Here is a 24,831-nt window from a genome sequence, read left to right on the forward strand (position 1 = left end):
AAATGAGGGGGAAAAAATAGAGCATCAATTTTATTATCAATTTATTACCATTTGTCAAAAATATTCATTCCCTAAACAATAAATCATAACTGTATTATTCCAGATGAATCTAAATGTCAATAAGTCCAAAGGAAAGCAAGAGAAAAATACTCATGCCAAACATGGTGACAGGGAGGAGGCTATCTTTTGAGGGGTAAAAGGGACCAGACTGGAAATCAAACTGGGCAGAGCTCATGTTTTGTACAAATTAAAAATTTGAGATTGTGTACTGGAATACATAGTAATAACACAAAGCACTCCTCAAATCAAGTATCATATAAATACTTGGAGGAAATAAAAATAATTTAGTATATTTTTAAAAATAAGAAATTAACTAGGCAATTACTTTCATATTCAACATACAGGTCAAACATTTTCTCACAACATGAGAAAGCTTCTTCTGCAGGAATACTTAAGATTCATTACTCACTACCTTGGTTATTAAACTTGCACCCTCAAAATGATACCATCCAATGACAGCTCATGAACAAACAGAAGTAGTTCCTTTCCAAACGTGGCAATGTTTAAAAATGACAGGTTAAGATATGTTTTGAATTCAAATTTTAAAAATTATTTTTGAACAAAGATACTTCTGTTCTCTAGCTCTGGGTATTATGATCCACTCGATTAATTTAGGGATTTTAAAACAGTGAATCAAAAGTCTATAGGATTTTTATTTTATTTTTTAAAAAATCTTTATTGATTTCAGAGAGAGGAAGGGAGAGGGAAAGATAGAAACATCAATGATCAGAGAGTCATTGATCGGCTGCCTCCTGCACACCCCTACTGGGGGTTGAGCCCCCAACCCGGGCACGTGCCCTGACCGGGAATTGAACCGCAATCTCCTAGATCCTAGGTCGATGCTCAACTGCTGAGCCACTCCTAGCCGGGCAAGTCTATGGGATTTTGATTATATTCTGCTTTATGTAGGACCCCTCAAAAAAAAATTTTTTTTAAGAAGTAATAAGTCCCTTGCAGTTAAGAACTGGGTCTTAATAATCTGCGTTCCTCTGCAGTGACCAGGGGAAAGCAGGGCAGGGTTTAATACTGTTTGTTTCTACTGTAACACGTGCTATGCTAGGCACTTTAAGTTTATTTAATCCCATAATGAATGTGTAAACTAGAAATTATGATCTCCATTTTTTCAGATGAGGAAAGAGGCTAGAAGGTGACCTGGCCAAAGAAAATTTTAATCAGACTGACTCATAGTCTTTTCAATATACTTTACTCAGTTAACTTATTTAAAAAATGATTCTGAATTTATTTTTCCACAGAGAAGCACCTACTTGGTGGATAATCAAAGGGTTGTGGACCTGAACTAAAAAATAACTTAGCAAAGTATTTGGTCAAAAAAATTTAATTATACTTTTACCTGGGCTTTGCTTAAATTATGTATGAGCAAATAGCATTAACATTTACTGCTACCTACTGTGTATGAGCCATTTGTACATGTTATGTTATCTTATTTAATCCTCATAACAGCTCAGTAAGAAATATTCCTGCAGGGGAGGAAGTGGTGATTCAGAAGTGCAGCCCTTTGCCTAAATTCATACAAGTAAACAGAACTCGTCATTCACTTCCTACAAAAGAAATCTCACTGTGGGTGATAACCCAACTGGCAGGACTCCCTTAGAACACACAGTGTGCTCTCTGAGGCTCTATTCTAAACATTTAAATTATAGAATCATTACTAGAGAGCCTCATGTGTTTACTCACAAACATTAATTAAAAGCGCTCAAATCATATAGCTCCAAATTGGGTTTCAAAATAAGTTGTTAAAGTAGTACATTTCTTAGTCATCTTGTGGCTTATTGCGCTTCCTGAACCAACTATTGATAAACTTCCTCCTTTTCTACAGAAACCATTTCAGTTTGCTAGAGGACATTTTAAATCTAAATTGAACCATCCCTTTTGCTTTCTTAGCCAAATCACCAAAATGTCCAGTTAGAACAAGAATTTAGCATCCTGCAAAAGAAGTTAACAGCTGAGGTAAGAAAAATTTCACATAGGCAATTTGGTTTGATCTTTGTTTTATTCAAAACTTATTTTTAAAACTAAAATGTCAGGCCTGGGGCAGGGGGGTGGGTACAGGGTATAAAGGGTCAATGGGGAAAAAAGGGGGACATCTGTTAATACTTTCAACAATAAAGATATATTTTTTAAAAATAAAGACGAAAAATAATTTTTAAAAACGACAGTAGTGTTTAAAATGTAAACTCTGAAAGTCTAAAGATGTCCATAACAGGTTTTGTGATTTTGTTGCATGGAATTAAAAAATATTGACTGTTGAGCTTGCCTTGGAGAAAAAAATTTCACCTAGGTCTGTATAATATAAAATTTCTCCTAGGTTTGCTAATCTTAGTTCCATAATTAAAAAAATAAACTATAGCCATGGCAGATAAAGCCAAGGGCTAGAAATAAAACTAAAATCCAGAGGATATGACTGGATTTACAGCCCCAAAATACTACTTTTAGATTGTGATTCGCTTTCTATAAACACTTCCTGTACATAATGTAATCCATAGATTTTAATTATTTTTATTTTTTAATCCCCTTTAGTTTCCACAGTAAATGGTAGATATTATTATTGATAAAAGATGGTGATCAAATACTTCCTATCATAGTGCAAGGTTAATTTCCCTTTCTGTTCTTCTTCAAGATAATAGAATTGCTATCTTAGTCCTTTTATGGTTGTATAACTTCACTAGTTGTAGATACAGTACGACTAAATTTTAATCTATTGTATCTATATTGTTACATATCAAAATAACTAACACTCAGATACTATTTTTGATACTGCTCACCTACACTTGCCTTTTTGTCTAGGATATGCTCTCCAAATCTCCCTGATTTCCTTGAAAAGACAATGACATATTTCTTATCATGTCCAACTTAATAGCATTAATTTTAAATGCTGGACCCTTTATGTAATTATGCATTATATGTATGAGTATATGTCTAATATATGGGGACTCCAGCTTTACTGTAACTGCACTTTAAAATGCTCAGTTAAAACAGCTTATATATTTTTTCTTCTTTTAAAAAAAATTTAAATTTTCAGGAAAAGCAAAGGACCAAAATCACAGATTTAAACCTCAAAGAGCCAACCTAAAATAATGGCCAAATTACTACCATATGAAAATGGTAGTACACTAGAGCAGCACACTAGAAAAATGCTATAGAGAATGTGCATAGGTTCTTTTTCTTTTAAATTTTAAATATGTCTTTATTGATTTCAGAGAGAGGAAGGGCAAGGGAAAGAGAGACAGAAACACCAATGATGAGAGAGTCATTGATCGGCTGCCTCCTGTATGCCCCCTACTGGGGATCGAGCCTGCAACCCGGGCATGTGCCCTGACCGGGAATCGAACCTCGATCTCCTGGATCATACATAGGTCGATGCTCTACCACTGAGCCACGTTGGCTGGGCCATAGGTTCTTTGGCGTAATTAGGTATGATTCTGGGTGGGGCAGGGGAGGAATCTTAAGGATATTTAGGGTGCACGACAGATTCTCTGCTGGCTCCCTGCACCACAAATACAGGACAGTGACAGCGAGCCGCATTTTGTGGTTGCTTCTTTCATCTATAGTCTTTCCCCCAACTTCTCATTTTGCCCACTTTAATACCTTCTATTCCTGCAGAAACAATGTGGTACTTTAGGTACACATGGTTTATATATATTTAAAATATATGTTAAATAGCTTTCTGCGTTGGTAATAACACTGGCCTCACTGTCTCTGAGATAGTCAGTTTCTTCCCTATTATACCCACTATTTATTCTTTTTAAAAATCCTGCTCCCTCTTTTCTGGACTATTCTGAATTGCTATAGAATTCTATCACAGATTCAAGCTTCCAGATGCAGCAGGCCCTGGGAGGGTAGACAACTGATTGAATCGTCGGAAAAGAGGTAGCATAGGTAAAAAATAGAATTTGGTTTTAATATAGTTGTAAAGCTTAAATGTTAAGTGAAAAATACCATATACTGAAGGTCCTATGACCTTCCATTGACAAAAGAGGTCATGAACCTATCAAAATTGATCTCACAAACTAAACTGGGTTTATAATTATGTTCCCTGTTTGGGCTCTTTTCCTTCCCTGATACCCCCCCTTTTTTTTCTTCTTTTTTTTTTAAGCTAACTGAAAAGAGGAACCAGGTGGGGTTCTTTTGGGTTTTTTAAATTTAAACCAAGTCACAAAAGAGAAAACGTTTTTGGCTAAAGACAATTCCTGGCCTGTATTTCTGTTGCTTCAAATGGCATTTTTTAAAACTAAAGGGAAACTTTGAAGAATAGCACTTGTTGATGAGGCCTATTCTTGGCAGGTGGGATGGAAATCTGTAAAAACAACAGGTAGAAACTGCATAAAGGATAATCCTCTAGAGGTGATTCAAATCCCCATATTTATGCCAAAAGTTTCTAATTTTTTGACTATTAAACCTTTTGTTAAATGGATAAAATGCAGAATTTAATAACTTGGATCTCACTTTCTCTTACATTCTGGTAGTAGTATTAATAAATGGTGAAAAAGTAAAATGGAAGGAAACTGGGCTCCTAACATACATGGCACCCTGTTGTAAAAGAATCAATACATAAAAACATAATTCAGTTTAGGGTAGCAGAAAGAGAGTGTGCTTTGAAATCAGATGATCTTGGGTACAAATTGCCGGTCTGCCACCAATAATGATATAACATTGGACAAACTGCTCAACACATTTGAATTTATCTCTTTATCTGTAAATCAAGGATTCTTCCATCTTCCACAGTCACTTAAAAGTTAAATGAAATAAAGTATGTAAAACACCTGAGATATCTGGAGCACACTGTGTGCTGTACTAAGTATTTTGCTGTTTCTTTCTGCCTTCCTCAGAGTTCTTTAATCTTGTTTGAGGGAGTGAGGAGAATAAAAAGGAAACGTGAAAAGTTAGGTAATAAAAAATAAATGCAATTATTTAAGAAATTAGAATGTAAGTGAAGTTCATACATGAAGAATTATTTAAGGAACCATAAAGACAACAGGAACTAGGGGGATTCAGGGAATGACTAATTCTCTGGGCTGTGGTCAGGCACAGAGAACTTGGTTTCAGAGGGGAATTTAAGCTGAGGTCTGGAAGGTGAGGACAGGTTCAGTTATGAAGTCAGAAGGGGGTAAGGTTGGGTTTGAAAAAAGCAACACCGTAAGCAGGTGAAAAACAGCATAATTACAAGTGTCTGTTTAGGAAACAAGGTAGGATGGGGAAGAGGTGCATTTGGCTGAATGAGACATTTCGGTTAAGAGATATGAGTTACTACTGGTAAGAAGGAAGAAAACTTGGTGCAGAATTTTTATGTTGACAGCAATGGGGAACTCTCAAGCAAGGGAGACGTAACCTCATCATACTTGCTTTTAAGAAGATTAATTCATCAGCAGTGTGCAGAAGAGTTTAAAGAAGAAATATTTTAAAACTTAGGCTTGAAGTATTAGAGAGAAAATAAAGAGGCTGTACAGGAAAAAAAATCATGTTTTTCCCCCCTATGAAAATAGGGTAATTTGTAATCATTGTGTACCAAGTAGTAGAGGAGTAAGCAACGAAAACTACTCAAATACACTGAAACCTATTCGTTGGCAAAAGTTGAGGGAGTTCCTCTTCAACTTTTATTGTACCTTGTACAGAAAATCAAATCCCTCTCAGATTGGCCTACGAATCATAGAAAAAACCGTAGTTTCTAGTCATATACACTGGGATCTAGCACACCAAGATTTTTCTTTTCCTGAGGTTAAAAAATAACTGAACAGTTACCACTGTGTTTAATGATGTGCGAACCAGGATATTATACACAGAGCTGAAAACTGTCTTAGTATAATTCCTCACTTTAGAGCTAAGGCAATTGAGAACAGGAGAGATTAACTGACTAGTTCTCCTGGTTAGATAGGAAGTTATGTGACAGAAGTGGAACTAAACCAACTCTTCAAATTTGAGCAGTTACCACATCTCACAAAAAGCCCTAGCTGCCAAACTTATAAACACCTTCTTTTTCCAAGTCTGTATGTTGTTGCCTTGGCTGGAATATTTTATTTGCTTAATTACAGACTTTTCAAGATTCAGTTCAAGTTTTACTTCTCTGAGAAATTTTCCCTAAAAGCCCTCCCAGGCTAGATTGGTTCCTCTGTGTATCTCCTGCATATCTTTATGAGAAAATTCATCAAATTATTAAAATTATTTATTACTTGTTTCTACAACTAGAATCTTTTTTTCTCTCCCCCTATCTTCTAAACCTAGAACAGGGCCTGATACAAAGATGATGTTTATCAATAAATGAATGAAAGCAGCAGCACGACTACTTGACCAATTGGGTAAGACCATCCAGATTCAAAGCTCACTTTAGGATTTTGAGCTGTGGACTCTGAGTTGAACTGAACCCTTTAGAAATATGAGGTCCTAACATAAAGATATAGTCTTAAACACTGATGATGCTGCAAAGGTTACTCATACGACAGACTCTGTGCATAAGAAATATACACAGGAAGTACCGCTAAAAATAGAGAAGTTGGGAGAGGAGTCAGTTTTCAGATGAGGAAGAATTGTCTTAAATACTGAATTTGCTGATAGTGGGATGTATACATGGAACTGTCCACCAAGAAGTCACACAAATGGAACTAGAATTAAGGAGATTTGGGCTGGGTGTACAGGTTTGGGAGCTTTGGCATAAAGGAGAGTGTGGAAATCTTACTACAGATTCAGAATTAAAGGGAAGTAGATAACATGACTGAATATCAAGTCCCAACATTTAGGAGGCAAGAGGAAAAAAGGAGTGAGGGAGATTAGCATGAAAGGGAGACTATTACAAAGAGCTCTTTGAATAGCAGTAAAGGAATAGTCACTAGTGTCAAATACGGTCAAGAGAGGAGAAAGGAGAGAGAGAAAGAAAAGATCTTTGGAGGAAATGATAGGTGGTTTCTGGTGTCCTTCAAGGCAGCAGGATCAATATATTTCAAATCGCACAAAGAGAAAAAATACAATACAAAGTACATGGAACTGGCATGTAGAGCCTATGTGTTTGAGAAATATGACTGCGAAATGAAGAACTGTTATGTAATAAAGTTGGAGGGGCAGCAAGGCCAAGTACAGATCTTATGAAAGAATTAAGAGAAAACAGTGCTTATAAGGTCCAAATGTTGTATGATAAGTTAGAGTATATTCAAGAGTTGTTTACACTAGCCTTTAGTGTATCAAGTCTAAATTAGGAATAATAAACACTCATCAGGTACCTATCTACTTTATGCCAGGCATCAAATGAGACCTAATCGTCTTTCTTTTTTCTTTTTTCCCCCCATTATAAAACCAATGGTAAAAAGGAAACATTGTGAAATGGATCCCAAATATTTCATCTTAATTTTGTTTTGTGGACACCTGAACAATACATTTTTCTCAGTGACAAAAGCAATTGCAATAGAGAAGCAAACACAGCCTACTTTATTTAAATCTGCAATGCCATATGTCTCGGCGAATTCTCAAAACACAGTGAATTCTCTGAGTCAACCAACACAACTCAAGAATGTTTCTTCTGGACAACCAATACCAACTGCCAAAGTTGCTGCTGGACAACCAACAACAGTTGCCCATGCCTCCTCTGGAAACCCAACAGCATATACTTCTGCTGGACAACCACTTGCCTATAACATCACCAGACAACTAACACCAACGGCCAACACCTCCTCCCAACAAACAGTACATCCTGTGTTCACCTCTGGGAGACAACTACATACATCTGCCCACGCTTCTACCAGACAACCGCCACGATTTGTCTATAGATCCACTCAACAACCATCAACTGTCCACACCTCTTCTAAAAAATCAGTACCACCGACTATTCAAAATCTGTCCATACAACCAACACCAGCTGTCAAAAGTTTACCTAGGATTACACCAGGATTCGTCCCAGAAGATGTCAGTAACACACAAAGCCCACATAAAAGCAAATCTAATTCAATAGCTGCCATATTAGTTGGTATAATTCTGATTTCTATGTTGATAGCTATAATCATGATTGTACTATGTAAGTGCGTGAGAAAACCAGTTTCAAATGATCAAAATTGGGCAGGCAGGTCTCCATTTGCTGATGGTGAAACTCCTGATATGTGTTTGGATAACATCAGAGAAAATGAAATATCCACAAAACGTACATCAATTATTTCACTTATGGCCTGGAAACCAGGCAAAAGCACACCTTTAGCAGATGATTTAGAAATTAAGTTGTTTGAATCAAGCGAAAACATTGACGATTCCAACCCCAAAACAGAGAAAATAAAAGATCAAGGAAATGGTACATATGAGGATAGTGCTGATGGATCAACAATTGGCACTGCTGTTTCTTCTTCAGATGATGCAGATCTGCCTCCACCTCCTCCTCCCCTTCTTGATTTGGAAGGACAGGAGAGTAACCAATCTGACAAACCCACAATGACAACTGTATCTCCTCTTCCAAATGATTCCACCAGTCTCCCACCATCTACAGACTGTCTCAATCAAGTCTGTGAAGATCATAATTCTGAGAACAAAGAGTCACTTCCACCTCCCCTTGACTCACCTAACTTGACACTGCCACAAGGAGATTTGATGAAAATCCTGCAAGATTCCACCAATGAGATCCAATGTCAGGAGTTCTCTATTCTTCCTAACTCTGATCAAGATGTCAATGAATCCCTGCCACCCCCACCTGAAGAACTGTTATAAATATTACAGCTTGTGTTTTAGCTGATTTTCCATGCTTTTCAAAGCACTCTCTATCTTTTGTTTTTCTTCATGTAATGAAATATATTAAATGGCAACTCGTAACTAATTTTTACCTTTATCCAGGAACTACCTGAAATCTGCTCAAAGTCCATGTGCAAGGTTCCTTATTTTTAAAATATATATAACAGTGCTCTATTTACTGGCTATAGCATCTAATTTTAATGTAGAGTATATTTTACATATGTGGATGGTATATATGTGTCAATAACTTAACCATTTTGGAAACAAACAACCTATGTATACTTAGTGTCACCCAATAGATTTTTTTTTCTCCTGAAAAGCTGTGTACCAAGTTACCTTGAATAAATAAAATTTTATTTTTCCAATTCAGAGTTTGAAGTGGAGGGAATGAAAAATTAAATATATACTCCAAGTTTTAAACAAAACTCTACATTTTAAATTAATACCTACAGTATTAAAATAAATATTCTAAGTTCATGGGGATGAGTGATTAAAATGCATGTTTAAAAATGGAGAAATTTCCTTTTAGCTCTCATTGGAAGTAGTAAAGCAAACATACTAAAATATCAAATTTGGAGGTGGGGGACAGTTACTCTGAAAAAAATATGAGCATGCACCATAAAACGCAGACATTTTCCTGTCTTATTGGGGGAGCACAAATTTGGAAACAGCCTCTTTATATACCTTAAGAACCCAAACAAAACAAAATCTTACAAAGAAAAAAACCATCACAAAAACACCTATGGCTTCATTTCAAACTTGGATGACTTTCCCAAGAAAAACAGATTGTATTGAAATTCAAATGGTTCTCAACTTTCATTAAGTTCATACTTTACATTTAAGCACTATACATTTAAACTCTGTAACCACGTTTCTTATGCATAATTTCTTCTTTTATCCATTACTTTGACAAGTGATAAATCTGAGTTATCAGAGTAGGGATGAGCCCAATCTTTGTCAAGGTCAATGGGGAGAGTGTTCACTGGCCTGCACCTGTGGAGATGTCAGCCTGTGCCTGCAGACACGCTCCTTTGCCCAACAAGCACATATTCTTTCTCCTTACCCTCACCCTAACTCCTGGGGGAAACAGTCACTTAGAATGAAGTGTGGTGGCCTTATTGGTAGCTTAATGTTAGAAACTCTCATAGTTCTGGGACTTTTCTGAACAAAATATAGTATTTATTGTAGCATGGTGTTAAAAAAACCAAGTTCCATCTTTAATAAAAACTAGCAGGCTTTTGTACACTGAAATTTTACATATGATGTTTCTCTTTAAATCTTTTAAGCCATCCCATACTGATCATTAAAACTTTTTATCTGCAGAAACACTTCCTTGAGTTGTTTATTTTTCCTGAATAAGCATGTTGTTTATTGTCATACTACATTTGTTCTCCTCTGTCTTTCGCATTAAAAAGTTTCTTTCATGTGTTTTTCAAACTTTGAACTTTTAGGGTTAATTTAGCCAGCAGCAATCAGAAGTTTAAGAATTTCCCATTATTCTTTTGAACTTTAAGAATTCTACTTATGGTAAATAAAACATGTTTTTATATTGGTTGACTTTAACTTGCCTTAAATCATCATAATCTTTCTAATTTTATATATGAGACTGTTACCTAACAGGCTCTTTCCACACTTTTGCTCTTCCTTTTCATCACCTTCCTTCCTGACCCCGTGAAGGATGGGTATTGGGAAATATAAGGAAATACCAAGTCTCATAAATAAAATAAAAACTGATGATCTGGTCATAGTGTTGTCTGATTTCTTCAAACACTAAGGGCAGCTTTTTTCCTCCTGTTCTTTGTACAATAAAACAGACTACTGTTAGCAGCTGGTTTTTGTTTTGCTGTTTTTTAAGAAATTCTCTGCCAGGGGGGAAAATAATTCCCATTTACTGCATGCAATTTTTCCCTACTGAGGTCAGTGGAAGCTGAGCAGCCAAAGAGTGGCAATTCTTGCTTAATCAGCAGAAAGAAATGCAAGCTAATAAAAGAAATAAAAGAGAGAAGAAAATGTTGGAACAAAGAAAAACGTACAGAAAAGGTTAAAGGACTAGGATCCAGAAGAGAAGGCTTATTTCATGAATATGGCAAAATGGCAAGGCACAGGGTAATTAAAAGCAGACTGAACTACATACCATATACCAGTGGTGCTCTTTCTTACCAGATCAGCATTAACTAGATTCAGAAACAACCCTGATGATCATCTAGTTCAACTCCTTTTACTTAACTGATCAGAAAACAGGCCCAGAGAGTAAGTGACTTGCTCAGACGTGGTATAAAAGCTGAGTGTGTTCCCTGACTCCTTGTTCAGCACTCTTTTCACTAATATAAAACCAAAGAGTGCCTACTTCATGCACTGAACAAACATATATTAAACATGTATTCTATTTGGTGTTGGTGGTGGGGATACAATTAATTAGATAAGGGTGACCTGTAATTATTGTTATTACCTAGTTCTGATCAAAAAGTAAAGTAGGAAAATATTTGGGCACCTACAATTAAAACACTGTGGTACTGGTGTATGACTGGACAAACAGATCAATGGAACAGATGGAAAGCCCAAAAACGGACTCCAATCTCAAATCAGTGGGGACAATTGAATATATATTTTGGGAAAAATAAAACTGGATCTATACGTCATACTACATTGCAATAAACACCAAATAAACCAGCAATCTAAACAGAAAAAATGAAATTACATAAGTAATAGGTGAAAATGTGAGTAAATCCCTTTATAACCTGGACGTGAGAAAAACATTCCTAGCTGAAACTCAAAATCCAGAAGCAATAAAAAGAAAAGAAAAATTCAATTATATAAAACTTTTAAGTGGCAAAAACAAACATACAAAAAGTCACCATAATAAAGTCAAAAGGCAAATGGCAAGCTGAAAAAAGATCACAACTTAAGTCAAAGGGCTACTACTATCTCTAAAGTTAAAAACGGAACAAAACAAAAAACTCCTAAATACAGAAAGGGCTGGGAAAGACTCACAACACAATAAAAAAATGTGCAAAACATATAAAAGACAGTCACAGAAGAAAAATGTAAATAGTCCTTAAAAAATATATAAAGATATATAACCTTCCTCATACTAAGAGAGATGAATTTAAAATTACACTGAGATACTATTGCCTTTATTGACATAAATCCAAAGTTCCACAACAAAGTCCATGGCAAGGCTCTATAGAACTAGACACCCTGATACATTGCTGGTGGGACTGCAAAATGGTATAGTCTATACAGAGGAATTGGTAATAACCAGAAAAATTCTAAATGCATTTACCTTTTCACACAGCAATCCCATTTCTAGAATCTTTTTCAAAGGTTCACTGGGAAAAATATGAAATTACTTAGGTGCAAGGGTATTCACTGCAGCATTATTTATAACAGCAAAAGTCTGGAAACAACCCACATACCCATCAATAAGGGCTTGGTTGAATAAACCATGGCTTACTCCCAAAGGCAGTGCCATGCTTCATAAAACGAATGAGAAGGATACCTACATACTGAAGTGGAGTGATCCTCCAGATATATTACTAAAAAAATAAATAAAAGCAAGATGTGTAACAATATATTTAGTATGCAACCTTTTATATCAGGGGATAAGAACATATAATACATACATATTTTAAAGAAATACTGATAAGAAACAACCAAAAATGGTCACCAAGAGGAGGAAGAGATAGGGATGGGACACAGAAGCAAGTTCTCTCTGAATATACCTTGTTGTATAGCTTTGACTTAAGCCATTCCTAAAAACTGATAACTAACTGAAACAAATGAACCTAACTTTACATAAAGTTGATGATATAAAAATGTAGAGAAAACAATTATTTCATGTTGCATTAGAACACAGAATTGACTGTACATCCTTGGTGAAATATTCTAAGAACAAACAGAGCTGCCAAGAAATCTTAAACTTTATTCAGTAGTTTGTAATCTAATTGTCTGCAGCAATACTGGTATTATTTTGAAACTATTACAGGATGATACAAATAAACAATTATGTTAATGCTGTTAGGGGCCATTTATAGGAAATATGGGGGATAGAGAAACAAATTAAATCTTCACAAGGAAGCAAACAGATAAATCCAGATGAGGGATGTTCTAGAGAACAAATCAACGAGTTTTGGCAACATGGAGAGAAAAGGGGTGAGGAGGTAGGAGAAGGGACTTGAATTTTGATCTGGTAATTTCTATCTTGTCAGTTCTTCCATGCTTTTAAAATACTTTATTCAGCACTCTTGGCTGTTTTTAGCAGAAAATTCAGTCTGAAGAGCCAACTATATTACCAAAAGTAGAGAATATAATACTTTTAGTCTCAAATAAGCACAAGAAATGTTAGCAACTTAAGAAATAAAGATAAATTGACTGAGTTTCCAAACTGTTGATTAACATAGGATAGTTGTTTCCTGGCAGGTAATTTATTATACCTTGCACAATGCTGGGGTAGTATATCCCAGGACAGTGTGTTTCACAAAAGAATATGTAAATGAATTTACTACTTAGTCTAGAATATAATAGTTGCCTAAATAGCTGTAATTCTGGACTTGACAGACTTATCTAAAATGTAATGTGTCTTAATAATATCTAAAATAAGTTGTAACAAACAGTTAAATCAATAAAAATTATTTCTGGAGTAATAGTAATATGCTATTATTTTATTTCATGAGAATTTCTAAAAGCATAAGATAAGGACAGTTTGTTACAATTCAAATATATTAAAATGTTCCCTCTTTTTCTTTTTGAGAATTTTACAATAATCTTTGAATAAGAAGCACCAATGTGGTATGTCCCCAAACTCAGAAATGAAAAACGCTGACACTATTATTGGAATTATATTATTATATGTAGTGGAGTCTAACCTTGATACAGCCTAAACCCAAATTCATTTGAATCCATTAGTTAATGAAATAACATGTTCTTTCTTTCGAACAAAAGTACTGGTAAGTATAATGGAACTGGATAATTCTACTTTCACATGAGACTTCCTAAAATTAAAAGGAGAGACTTAAGTGTTTGGTAAATTGACTCTCAGTCATATCCCTTGAAGTATAACAGTGGATAAGAGCTGAAACAGAAGAAATCTAAATGTCAAAACATCCTCTATTTCTACAATATTGCTGAATGGAGTATTTTTAATACATTACTTTTAAGCCCTAAGATTGATGACTGGTTTCTGAAATCCATAGAAAGAATCTTATTAAGAGTCCAAGGCTGAACCCTCCAAGTGAAGTGGGAATAAAGTATCTAATCAATAATAAACTTCTAACACTGCAGACTTTGAAAATGTAGATACTTTTCGAGGAACATTAATTTTATACAAAAGATGACTCCTAGATTATGGTTTGCTTTCTAAGAAAATAAACTTCAAATTTTAATACTAAATTTAAGTTCTAATTGGGGTAAAATAATGGCAAATATAATTTAGAGAAAAACAGAGGATTTAGTAACTAGGCATAAAGAGATTTTCCTTAAATGCAATATGTTAATAATTGCTGGTTTTTAAATGGTATCAATTTGTAATGAACATGCCATTAACTTTATTTGCTTTCTCTTCTAAGGTAAACTGACTACTCTGGAAATTAGACAAGTTTTAACAAATTATGTACAATCAGTCCACTGAAGAGTGGAGCATAAACTATCATAAATCTGGTCTCATTTTATTAAACTCATGGCCAAAGCTTTCCCTTTTACATTATTTCACATGATTTTAAAAGTATAAATGGCTCTCTCAGAAGATAAGATGTAAAACAGTCTGAAGAAATCACCTGAAATTGATGCCATTGTTTATAAAACATAAAATCAAATCAATGGCCATTCATACAGTATCAAAGATGCCTCTGTAGAAAACAATACTCATAATCACTCATCAAACAAAGTTTCATAAAGAAAAAGAATCTTTAACCCAAAGGTCATAAAATAAGACACATTTATTTTACCACATGAACTGATATAAAAGCATAAGATGCTCATTTAAAAATGCATCTTTGCTTGTGTGTAGCCTGGGAAAATGATCCGTTCGTTATATCAGAAAGACAATATTTAATATTTAATATTAATATTTAATATTTTTAATATTTAAGTACTTCTTACTTCCCCAAAAGAGAGATGAACACTTAAGTGGCTGATAAATTTAAAAGCAATTATACATAATAAGCATCATGTTGGGGGAGTACATAAAAATTAAATAGATTGTATTATGTTATTTTAAAAGTGACACGACAACATAAAACAGCAGGAGTTAAAAATAGTTAAAACTAATATTGTAGAAAACCATCTGCAGGGAAGATCAAATTCATTTTCAACATTTTTCAACATGTAAAAAGAATGAAGAGTAGAGGCATTAAAAAGAACCACAAATTCTTCACAAGGGAAATGTTAAAATGTGGAACCTGAGCTCAGACAAACACTCAGAAATGAGTGAGGGCTAGGTCTAACATGCATGAGGCATTCCATCCTATAGCAAATCTGAACTATATAGGTATGCTTAATGCTATAAATTTAGAAAAAAATATTTTTTTGGTCCATTTTGTTGCGTGTGCACCTCTTGCAATAAATTTGAGTCAGCACCAATGACAGCTCTGCAGTCCTCCTATGTGGTGCTGATCAGGTGGTTGCAGAGCTTCAGCTCACAGCAACACAATGCAGCTGAGCAGGCAAGCACAGCCCTCAGCCAGAAGCGGTTCTGACTCTCCAGAACAAGGCGACCTTTAAGCTTAAGTTTCCCGGAGAAAATGAGATGCTGATGCTGAAGACGACACTATGGTAAGATGTTATTTAAATCAGTAAAAGATCAACCTCGAAATTTTTTTTCTTTTTCTTTAAGAAAAAGTCAGTGTTAGGATTGAATATATATTCAATAGCAAGTGCATGCACCAGAAATTTGCTGCAGTGTCAGTGAAGGAATTTCTTTTCAATATTCATTCACTCTGTAAATATACACATTGTTTTCTTTTAGAATCGGCACTGAGATATGCAGGAAAAAATCACTTTATAAAACGTGAGGTCTGAAGGTATGATGTTGGTTTGGATTTTGCAAGTGCCTTAAAATGCTTTGCAAGGATATATTTATCCTGAAAACACAAAGATGAATTTCTAATATTGCTTTAATATCTAAGTAAAATCTCATCCCCCACACACATTGACTATTACTTTACTGCAGAGATCAGGGGAAAAAGGCACACGACAGCCATTTTTTCCCTTCTGAGTAAAAAGAATATTACCAAAAGCAGTAATGGCTTAAGATTTCAACTCTTTATTTGCAGAGAATGCCATTTTAAAATATTAAGGCTCTGGGACGAGAAATAAGAAAGACTATGAAAGAAGGGAGAAAATGCAGGAGAAAATGCAGGAGAGAGTAGGGGAGAGTCTCTCCACACAGCCCCAATTGAAGGATTAAGCATTTGGACTATAAATGAAGGGGAGCTTTGTTAGTTTAACCACTGGAACAATTATAAAAGGACTCAACAACAATGAGGTTTATTGAAAATTTTGCTTAATGCTAACTGACCCATGCAGATGCCTAATTGTATTAGCATATTAAAAGAAGGGTGTATCTGTTTGTTTCTAGGCTTTGATGGAATATCAGATACTGAAAATGTCTCCCAGCCTGTTCATCCTTCTGTCTCTCACACCGGGTATTTTGTGCATTTGTCCTCTCCAATGTATATGCACAGAAAGGCACAGGCATGTGGACTGTTCAGGCAGAAACTTGAGTACATTACCTTCTGGACTGCAAGAGAATATTATCCATTTAAATCTGTCTTATAACCACTTTACTGATCTGCATAACCAGTTAACCCAATACACCAATCTGAGGACCCTGGACATTTCAAACAACAGGCTTGAAAGCCTCCCTGCTCAGTTACCTCGGTCCCTCTGGAATATGTCTGCTGCTAACAACAACATTAAACTGCTTGACAAATCTGATACTGCTTATCAGTGGAACCTTAAATATTTGGATGTTTCTAAGAATATGCTGGAAAAGGTTGTTCTCATTAAAAATACACTAAGAAGTCTTGAGGTTCTCAACCTGAGTAGTAACAAACTTTGGACAGTTCCAACCAACATGCCATCCAAACTACATATCGTGGACCTGTCTAACAATTCCTTGACACAAATCCTTCCAGGAACATTAATAAGCCTGACAAACCTTACACATCTTTACCTGCACAACAACAAATTTACATTCATTCCAGATCAAGCTTTTGAGCAACTCTTTCAGTTGAAAGAGATAACCCTTTACAATAACAGGTGGTCATGTGACCACAAACAAAACATTACTTACTTACTGAAGTGGATGATGCAAACAAAAGCCCATGTGATAGGAACTCCTTGTTCTAGCCAAATATCATCTTTGAAGGAACATAACATATACCCCACACCTTCTGGATTTACCTCAAGCTTATTCACTGTAAGTGGCATGCAGACAGTGGACACCATTAACTCTTTGAGTATGGTAACTCAATCCAAAGTGACCAAAATACCCAAACAATATCGAACAAAGGAAACAACGTTTGGCGCCACTCTAAGCAAAGACACCACCTTGACTAGTACTGACAAGGCTTTTGTGCCCTACCCAGAAGATACATCCACAGAAATGACTGATTCACATGAAGCAGCAGCTGCAACTCTAACTATTCATCTCCAAGATGGAATGGTTACAAACACAAGCCTCACTAGCTCAACAAAATCATCCCCAACACCCATGACCCTAAGTATTACTAGTGGCATGCCCAATAATTTCTCTGAAATGCCTCAACAAAGCACAACCCTTAACTTGCGGAGGGAAGAGACCACTACAAATGTAAAGACTCGCTTACCTTCTGGGGCAAGTGCTTGGAAAGCAAATGCTTCGTTTCTCTTAATGCTCAATATTGTGGTCATGCTGGCAGTCTGAGGGTCTGCGTTTTCTGAAACTAATGAAAGAACTCCTCCCTGATGTATAGTTGGGAAAATATGCCCCTATCTAACCAGTGATTAAAGCTATATTAAGTATTCAAGAAAGCCAGTGTTACTTTTCTGACTCTGATGTAAATGAAGTAACTTGTCTTAAATAAAAGAACTGCACAATGTCTTGGTACTTGCTGCTATTTTACTGTCTTAAGTAAAACTAATGAATTTCTTTTTTTAATGAAATGCTTTCTTTTTAAGGCTTCAAATTATTGCACAAAATATAAAGCATCTAAACTTTAATATGTATTTTATGTATGTTTACACTGTCAAACATCTGGGGGAAAAATAAATGGTCTATGCTCATAACCGTGTCATTTGGCTTTCTAGTCACACAAACTTCATCTACACAGTAGACTCAAAATGACCTAATCATTTTTGTCCTAGGGAACGGCACCTTGATAAAGTCTTTGTGGTAAATGAAATGTTGGAGGTATCCAAGGATTTTGCCACTAAAATAAAACTGTGGTTGCCACCCCATGAATGATTACGCCACATCATTATTTTACACACAAGCCATAATTGTTTTAAATCTAAATGATGTCCTGCTTCTGAGGAACTCTTGGCTATTTTACAGATTATATAATTGACAAAAGCTCTTCAAAAAGCTAGAAGACACTAGGCTTTGCATTTTAATAAGGAAAGTTTAATGGTTTTGCTTTTTGCATTTAAGAAAAGTATTAACAACACAAAAAGTTTGGGTTTAAAGTCATGTAAAGGAACAGTTTTAGTGCATATTTAACAAACCATTTATTAATGGAAGTTTAAATATTTACAAAATGAAAAGTCTTCATGTGCAGGAGAGAAAAATTTATCTTTTGCACATCAGAAATTAGAACCTGACTTACCTAAATTAAAAATAAGATTAGTTTCAGGGTAAAACCATGGGGGTCTAACAAACATGGGCAGTACTAAGGGAGGGAGGGAGAGTAAAAGGAAAGGAGGAAAGAAAAAATAGATGGGATTCATTTGGTGCTACAACCAGATGATGAACCAATAGAACAGACAATAGGACTAGGCTGGGCATGGAACATATCTTAACACTCCAAATCAAATTGCACTAGGACTCCAACTAGAAGAAAATCAAGAATTTTCTATAAATATAAAAGTAAGCCACCTTATGAATTAGAGACAAACATAAGTAATAGCTAAGAGTCAGAAAAAAGAAGCTCTGAAACAAAGCTAGATTAAAATGTAAGACAGTATAATTGAAATGGGTGAGCCACAAACGAGGTGTTTAATTTGTGAGACATAAGGAAGAATCTATTTCAAGCATTCCTAGCTGGGAAAAGAGAACAGAAAGAAATTTTTATGCTCCTTCTGAAGAAATTTTAAAATTAAGATAGACTACTTTCCAGGGTTGGGAACATTTCTATTTAGAGAAAAAGAAAGGGGGGGAGGGAGGGAGGGAAGGGGGAGAAGGGAGGGAGGGGGGAGGGAAGTAACATCTCCTAATGTGCTCCTTTTCCTTTTTCTTTTTAAGCACCAGGCTTATGGAAAAATTACTGTTAAGCTTCAATACAGCAATTCCTCTCCTATGCTGACTAGAACAGTGGCTCTTGAACATTTTTCTGCTCCAGCAAACCTAACTGGCTGACTATGTCAGGGAATTTCACCATGAAGAAAAGGGGTTATTTGAAATAGCCCCCTAAATGGTTTTAAAATGCACTACTTTTCCAATTGGGCAAGCTGTTTCCATTTCCTCCCAATCACTGATCTAGTATCTGCACCATCGATAACAGAGGCTAACTGCTTAGATTTTTTCTACTCTATCACACACTAGCATCTTGTTTTAAAAAACACATATACTGAGTTTCACAAAAGGTTTCTCAGAGGTAATGTCTTTCATTCTGAAGGTGCCAAAAATTCAATGTTGTCACAGAAATACTTAGAAATACCTTAGAAATATGGGGGAAGTGACATGAAAGTGAAATTACGAATTACAGCATTATCAGCACCTATGGGTCACATTAATCTTACTAACACAGATGAAAAACTGAGTAAATTTACAAGTACGACATAGGTCAACTATACAGACTCTAAGTCCTTAGAAAGAAGTATTATCTAGCCTTAAAGTAATTAGATAATACTTCCTTTTAAGAAATTGTGCCCTTATTAATGGAGGTCAGCTCATTGTTTGCCACTAAGACAACAACTACTGGATTACGGGCTCCATAAATATTTCAAAATGCATTAGTCCTCAGCATCTATCTCTCAAGCTCATAAGATACACATTCAGCCATGGCCAGTGTGGCTCAGCTGGTTGGAGTGTCGTCCCATACCCCAAAAGGTCATCAGTTTGATTCCTGGTCAGGGCACATACTTGGGCTGTGGGTTTGTTCCCTGGTCAGGGGAGGCAACCGATTGATGTCTCTCTCTCTCCCTCTCCGTCTCCCTCTCCCTTCCTCTCTCTAAAATCAATAAAAACATATCCTTGGGTAAGGATTAAAAAAAAGAAAGATATCCACCCATCCAACCCTAAGGCTTCTATTTTACAAGTAACTTATTTCTCACCAGTCAAGAGGATTCAAATAGCACAAACACAAAAGCAAATGCATAAGGAACCCAGTAGTGAGTAGTGTGTGCACTGGTGTCAAAGGTCCTAGGCCTCAATCCCACCTCTGCCACTTCTCAGCTCTATAACCCTGGACAAGTTGCCACTGCTCTACATCACAGCTTCCCTGTCTATACAAAGGGCTAGCAGGACTTATTCACAGTGGTTTTATTCTGAGGATTAAATGGCATAATTCACATAAAGCAAAATCACTGTCTTGGCTCCCCACATTCTATATGCAGTAATGTTGCTGCTGTTAGGGTTATTACTATTACTTGTGATGTCCAAGCCCAGTCAGCACCCAGCTCTACCTACGCCCTTAGAGCAAGAGAATGAGAGTGTGTTTGCTTCAGTCCTACTCCTCCACCCTCTAGGATTCAGGTTTAGGTATTAGTGGAATAGGGACCCAGGTGAAAGTCAGAGAAACATGCAGGTATTGCAACAGAATGAGAGGGTGTCTACTACAGCTAACTTAAAGGGTAACAGATATGTGCTATTCAATAATCTTCCACAACAATGCTCTGAAGCAATACAAATTCCTTTAACTGACACCTAACACAAGCATCTAAAATCTTTTATAAGATTATTCCTTTGGAGTACGTTTTAAGAACTGGATAAGGAATGATACCATGTATTTATAAACATCATGCTTAAAAGTAAAGTTATATTTCTATTAAAATCAGAATCAAGCACCAATACCCTTTATAATAAATCTTTTTAACATCACTGGGAAATTCCAGAAACAGAAACAACAGATAAAATTACAGAAAAATAAGAAACAAAATGATCATTAACAGAGGAAGTAATTGTCTATCTGAAGGATTCCTCAGGAATGCCTTTAGAATATCTTTAAGTAAATAACAAAATATATGTGGAAACATTAAAGGTTTTCTCATGTGCTAGCAACAAATAATTAGAAAATTCAGGAAAAAGATATCATTCATGACAGGAACAATACACCAAAATAAATGTAACATTCACATGAAATGTGTAGGACCAAATGGGGAAAAGGGAAAAAACAGTAATGAGAGGTACAAACTCCATTCATTTATTTTTTTTCACTCAATAAATATTTATTTGGCACCTGGACCGCAGCAGGCACCAAGGCTAAGTACAGGAGGTACACCTGAACTCGTATTATAAAGATGTGATTATTTCCAGTGAACTTACGGATGAAGCTAACTCTGACAAATATTCTAACGAGATTCTTTTGGAAACATAACATGAAACACGTTCATCTGGAAAAATAAACAGGCAAGAACAGAAAAAGGAAGAAAGAGTAAAGGTACCTTAGCCTTTCTTGAGAGGAAACATACCAGCTGTAAAAATTAAGACAGAATGGTACTAGCATAAGAACAGAAAGGAAGATAACCCAATATAGAAATGAGAGCACAATTAGAGCATAGTACACATAAGAATTCTTGGCAACTCCATTTCCTCATAGGGTTGTTGTGAGGAAAAATGAGATAATACATGTAAAGTGCTTAGTGGTACACAACAGTGCTTATACAGAGTAAGCACTCCAACAGTGCTAACTTTAGAAGGAAAAAAATCACAAATCAAAGATGAAGGGAAAGATTCAATAAACAATGCTGGGAATATTGGAAAACAGTCCACTTTAACACTCACTCCATGTGCTACACCTATATAGCGAACTAAAAAAGATAACATTAAAAAAGTAAATCTTAAAACCAACAGAAGGATTTAAAAATATTTATAAATCTCTGGGTGTTTTTTTAATTATAAAAAGAATCACAAAGAAATCATCGATAGACCTGTCTATACAAAACTCTCCAATTTCTTTATGCTGAAACAATGAGCCTGATAAAAATGTTCAAAGAGAATAAAGGAGATTGCTAATCAAAGCTCATAAAAATAAGAAAAATATTTAGATTCCCAACAGAAGTGGGCAAAGGACACAAACAGTATATTTAAAAGATCGGAAGCATGGTGCTTGATAAATATATGGGATTGTAGCCAGCCACATAATAATTGAGAAATTTTCAAAAAAGTGATACCATTCTCATTATGAAATCGGCAAGCAATTTTAAAAAACTTTTTTTTTTTAAATAAAATAAAAATCAATGCTGGGGAAGACCAAATAAATAGCCACATCACATACAGGTACAACTCTTTTGGGTAGCAGTTGGGAATTGTGATAAGAAAACAGCTATTCTGAGTTGCGGCCTAGGCATTTCATGGTGTGACAACCCTGCATACACACAGAGTCTGGACATTTAAATAAGGACTGAGTTCAGAATTCCCATCAGAAGCTCCCACTTTGCTTTTCCTGATACACCTTTTAAAATAAACACTTAGAGATGATTTTCCAAAGAGTTAGTGACCACCACCCTGCCCATCTAGTGCTTGCTACCCTGCCCATCTAGTGACCGGAGACAGAGGGCTGCTCTTCATCCGGCTGATTGCTTCTGAGATTTTAAAGTCATAAATCTTGTGACTTTATTTCCTCTGTATGAGTGTATTGAAACTGAGCCCACAAATCAAAAAGACCCTAGGGTTTTCACTTCCCCAAAGTGGGAACTAGGATGCTGGGGTAGCTACCTGCTGATCCTGTGTGGGTGGCTTGTTCCCCCTCATTCAGCAGGTCATCATCTGCACATTCTTAACTTAATATACCAGCTATGAAGGGGAGGGTGCAACCCAGCAATGATAAAAAATCCTAAAATATTTTAACCTTTAATATAGTAAATTCTAGTAAATCATGGCATTCTTTCTAAGAGCAAGGAAAAAAGAAACAATGCTAAATATCTACCATTAGGAAATCGGTTAAGTAAATGACGATCCACTGACAAAAACATTCTGTGTCCAATAAAAATATTTATAAAGAGTTTTTTAAAGTTTGAAATGCAAATACTATAAAGATAAGCAAATGTTATAGGACATAAACATACATCCTTATGGAACTATGTATAAAAACAACAAAAGAGAAATATACCAAAATGCTAATACTGTGTACCAAGTATGTTTTAGTCCCTGTCTTTTCCTTGAAAGATGTAAGAGATTTAAGAAAAGAACCACTGGAACAGCTGTCCAAGGGATTTAAGGCAGAGTAGGAAAACAAGAAAATGAGAAGATGCAAAAGGAACTGTGAATAGGTATTAGTAGTAGTCAAGAAACTACAGGGTCTCATGAAGTAACAGATAGAAAAGCACTATCAGAACTCTTGGAAGCAATAGCTTACTTTAGCTCTACATAGTCACTGCTGTCAGGATTGTTCCCCATCTAACCAGACACACTCTTTTCTCCTTAAAAAAACAAAACAAACAAACAAAAACAAACACAAACAAAAAACCTTCAATAATTTTCCATGTCTCAGAATAAAATGCAAACTCAATATGGCTTGCTATATGATCAAGCCTTGATTCCCTTTACAGTATCATCTTAAAATTTTCCTGCTTCCTCACTGTTCAGTTCAAACTAAATGTCTTTTGTCCCTCTAATCTACAGCTCTTGCCACCAGGCTTTCACAGATGACGCATGTCCTCTTTGGTTCACTCCCTTCTCTCTTCTTCCCCTGGAAAACCCTTACTCATCCTTTTTTTTTTAACCATGTTTTTATTGATTTTAGAGAGAGAGGAAGGGAGGGAGGGAGGGGGGGAGGGGGAAAGAAACATGGATGTGAGAAACATGCCCCCTTCTGAGATCAACACCGAAACCTGGGCAAGTACCCTGGACCAGGAATGGAACAGGGGGCCCTTGGGTGCAGGGGAAGACGCTCAGCCAACAGAGCCACACCAGCCAGGGCCTTATTCATTCTTTTGATTTCAGTTTAGATCTCTCTTTCTCCTAGAAGTTTAGTCTTTTTGACCATCTTGATCTGAATTTATAAATAAAAGAATTAATACAGATCGAAGATGTGTCTGGTAGGCTAACAATGACCTGTGGTTTAAGGTAGACTAAGTCAAACCTCCAAGTCTTATTCTAGAGTCTAAGTTTCTTTCATTAGGTCAAAATCATAGCTTCATAGTCCAGAGAAAACTGAGATCAAAGAAAAGTTAAGAATGAAGGAGGATTTGGCTAGGTTGGTACTTGTCATATAAGAAATTAGTTCTGGGCAGTGGGGAGTTACCTTTGGAACGATTTCCAGAGAAAAGTTAATTCTAATACCCGTGAACAATTTAGTACAAGTAGACTGCACAAGGAATGAGTCAGGGAAACAGAAACAAATGCCACCTGAGTGTGTTAATAATGTGTTAAGCAGATTAGTTTGCTTCACACTTTGAAAAACTGTGGTACAAAGTGAGGTTTTTAAGTAGCTCAATTTCTAAGAAATGCCATTTGGGTTCAGCAGCCCCAACTGTTAAACATGTTTAGGAACCTTTGAGACGCACTCAGTACACCCATTTATCTCTTCTATAAACTGTGGCCTGACACTCTGAATTTGTTGGAAATTATTGATAAGCTCAAAGCACAGAAATTAAACATACATAAACACAATAGAAACAGCAAAACTATGTAATTCTTTTCAGATCAAAACAATTCCAAATGTATTTAAAGCACATTGTGGTTTAACAGAAAGAGCATGAGAT

General features: G+C 35.7%; 3 protein-coding genes across 8 annotated transcripts in view; 2 read left to right on the forward strand and 1 right to left on the reverse strand.

The window, feature by feature from the left end:
• Nucleotides 1–24,831, reverse strand: part of NF1 (neurofibromin 1) — a 191,453-nt gene that overhangs the window by 46,052 nt on the left and 120,570 nt on the right. The window lies entirely within an intron of this gene.
• On the forward strand, nucleotides 1,927–10,510 carry EVI2B (ecotropic viral integration site 2B). 2 transcript variants are annotated; one of them, XM_081161365.1, is made up of 2 exons: nucleotides 1,927–2,028; nucleotides 7,374–10,510. In XM_081161365.1, exon 2 carries the CDS (start codon nucleotides 7,387–7,389, stop codon nucleotides 8,749–8,751), a length of 1,365 nt encoding a protein of 454 aa, XP_081017491.1. In that variant the 5' UTR covers nucleotides 1,927–2,028; nucleotides 7,374–7,386; the 3' UTR covers nucleotides 8,752–10,510. The 2 variants fall into 2 exon arrangements, with proteins under 2 accessions (XP_081017491.1, XP_081017492.1); XM_081161366.1 differs by lacking the exon at nucleotides 1,927–2,028 and adding an exon at nucleotides 6,306–6,371.
• Nucleotides 15,184–18,206, forward strand: OMG (oligodendrocyte myelin glycoprotein). Of its 2 annotated transcripts, XM_081161959.1 has the most exons (2): nucleotides 15,184–15,540; nucleotides 16,346–18,206. In XM_081161959.1, the coding sequence occupies exons 1-2, from the start codon at nucleotides 15,538–15,540 to the stop codon at nucleotides 17,672–17,674; spliced, it is 1,332 nt and encodes a 443-aa protein (XP_081018085.1). In that variant the 5' UTR covers nucleotides 15,184–15,537; the 3' UTR covers nucleotides 17,675–18,206. The 2 variants fall into 2 exon arrangements, with proteins under 2 accessions (XP_081018085.1, XP_081018084.1); XM_081161958.1 differs by lacking the exon at nucleotides 15,184–15,540 and having other exon boundaries at nucleotides 15,605–18,028.

Source organism: Miniopterus schreibersii (assembly GCF_964146895.1).
Source record: "Miniopterus schreibersii genome assembly, chromosome: 16".
Taxonomy (NCBI): domain Eukaryota; kingdom Metazoa; phylum Chordata; class Mammalia; order Chiroptera; family Miniopteridae; genus Miniopterus; species Miniopterus schreibersii.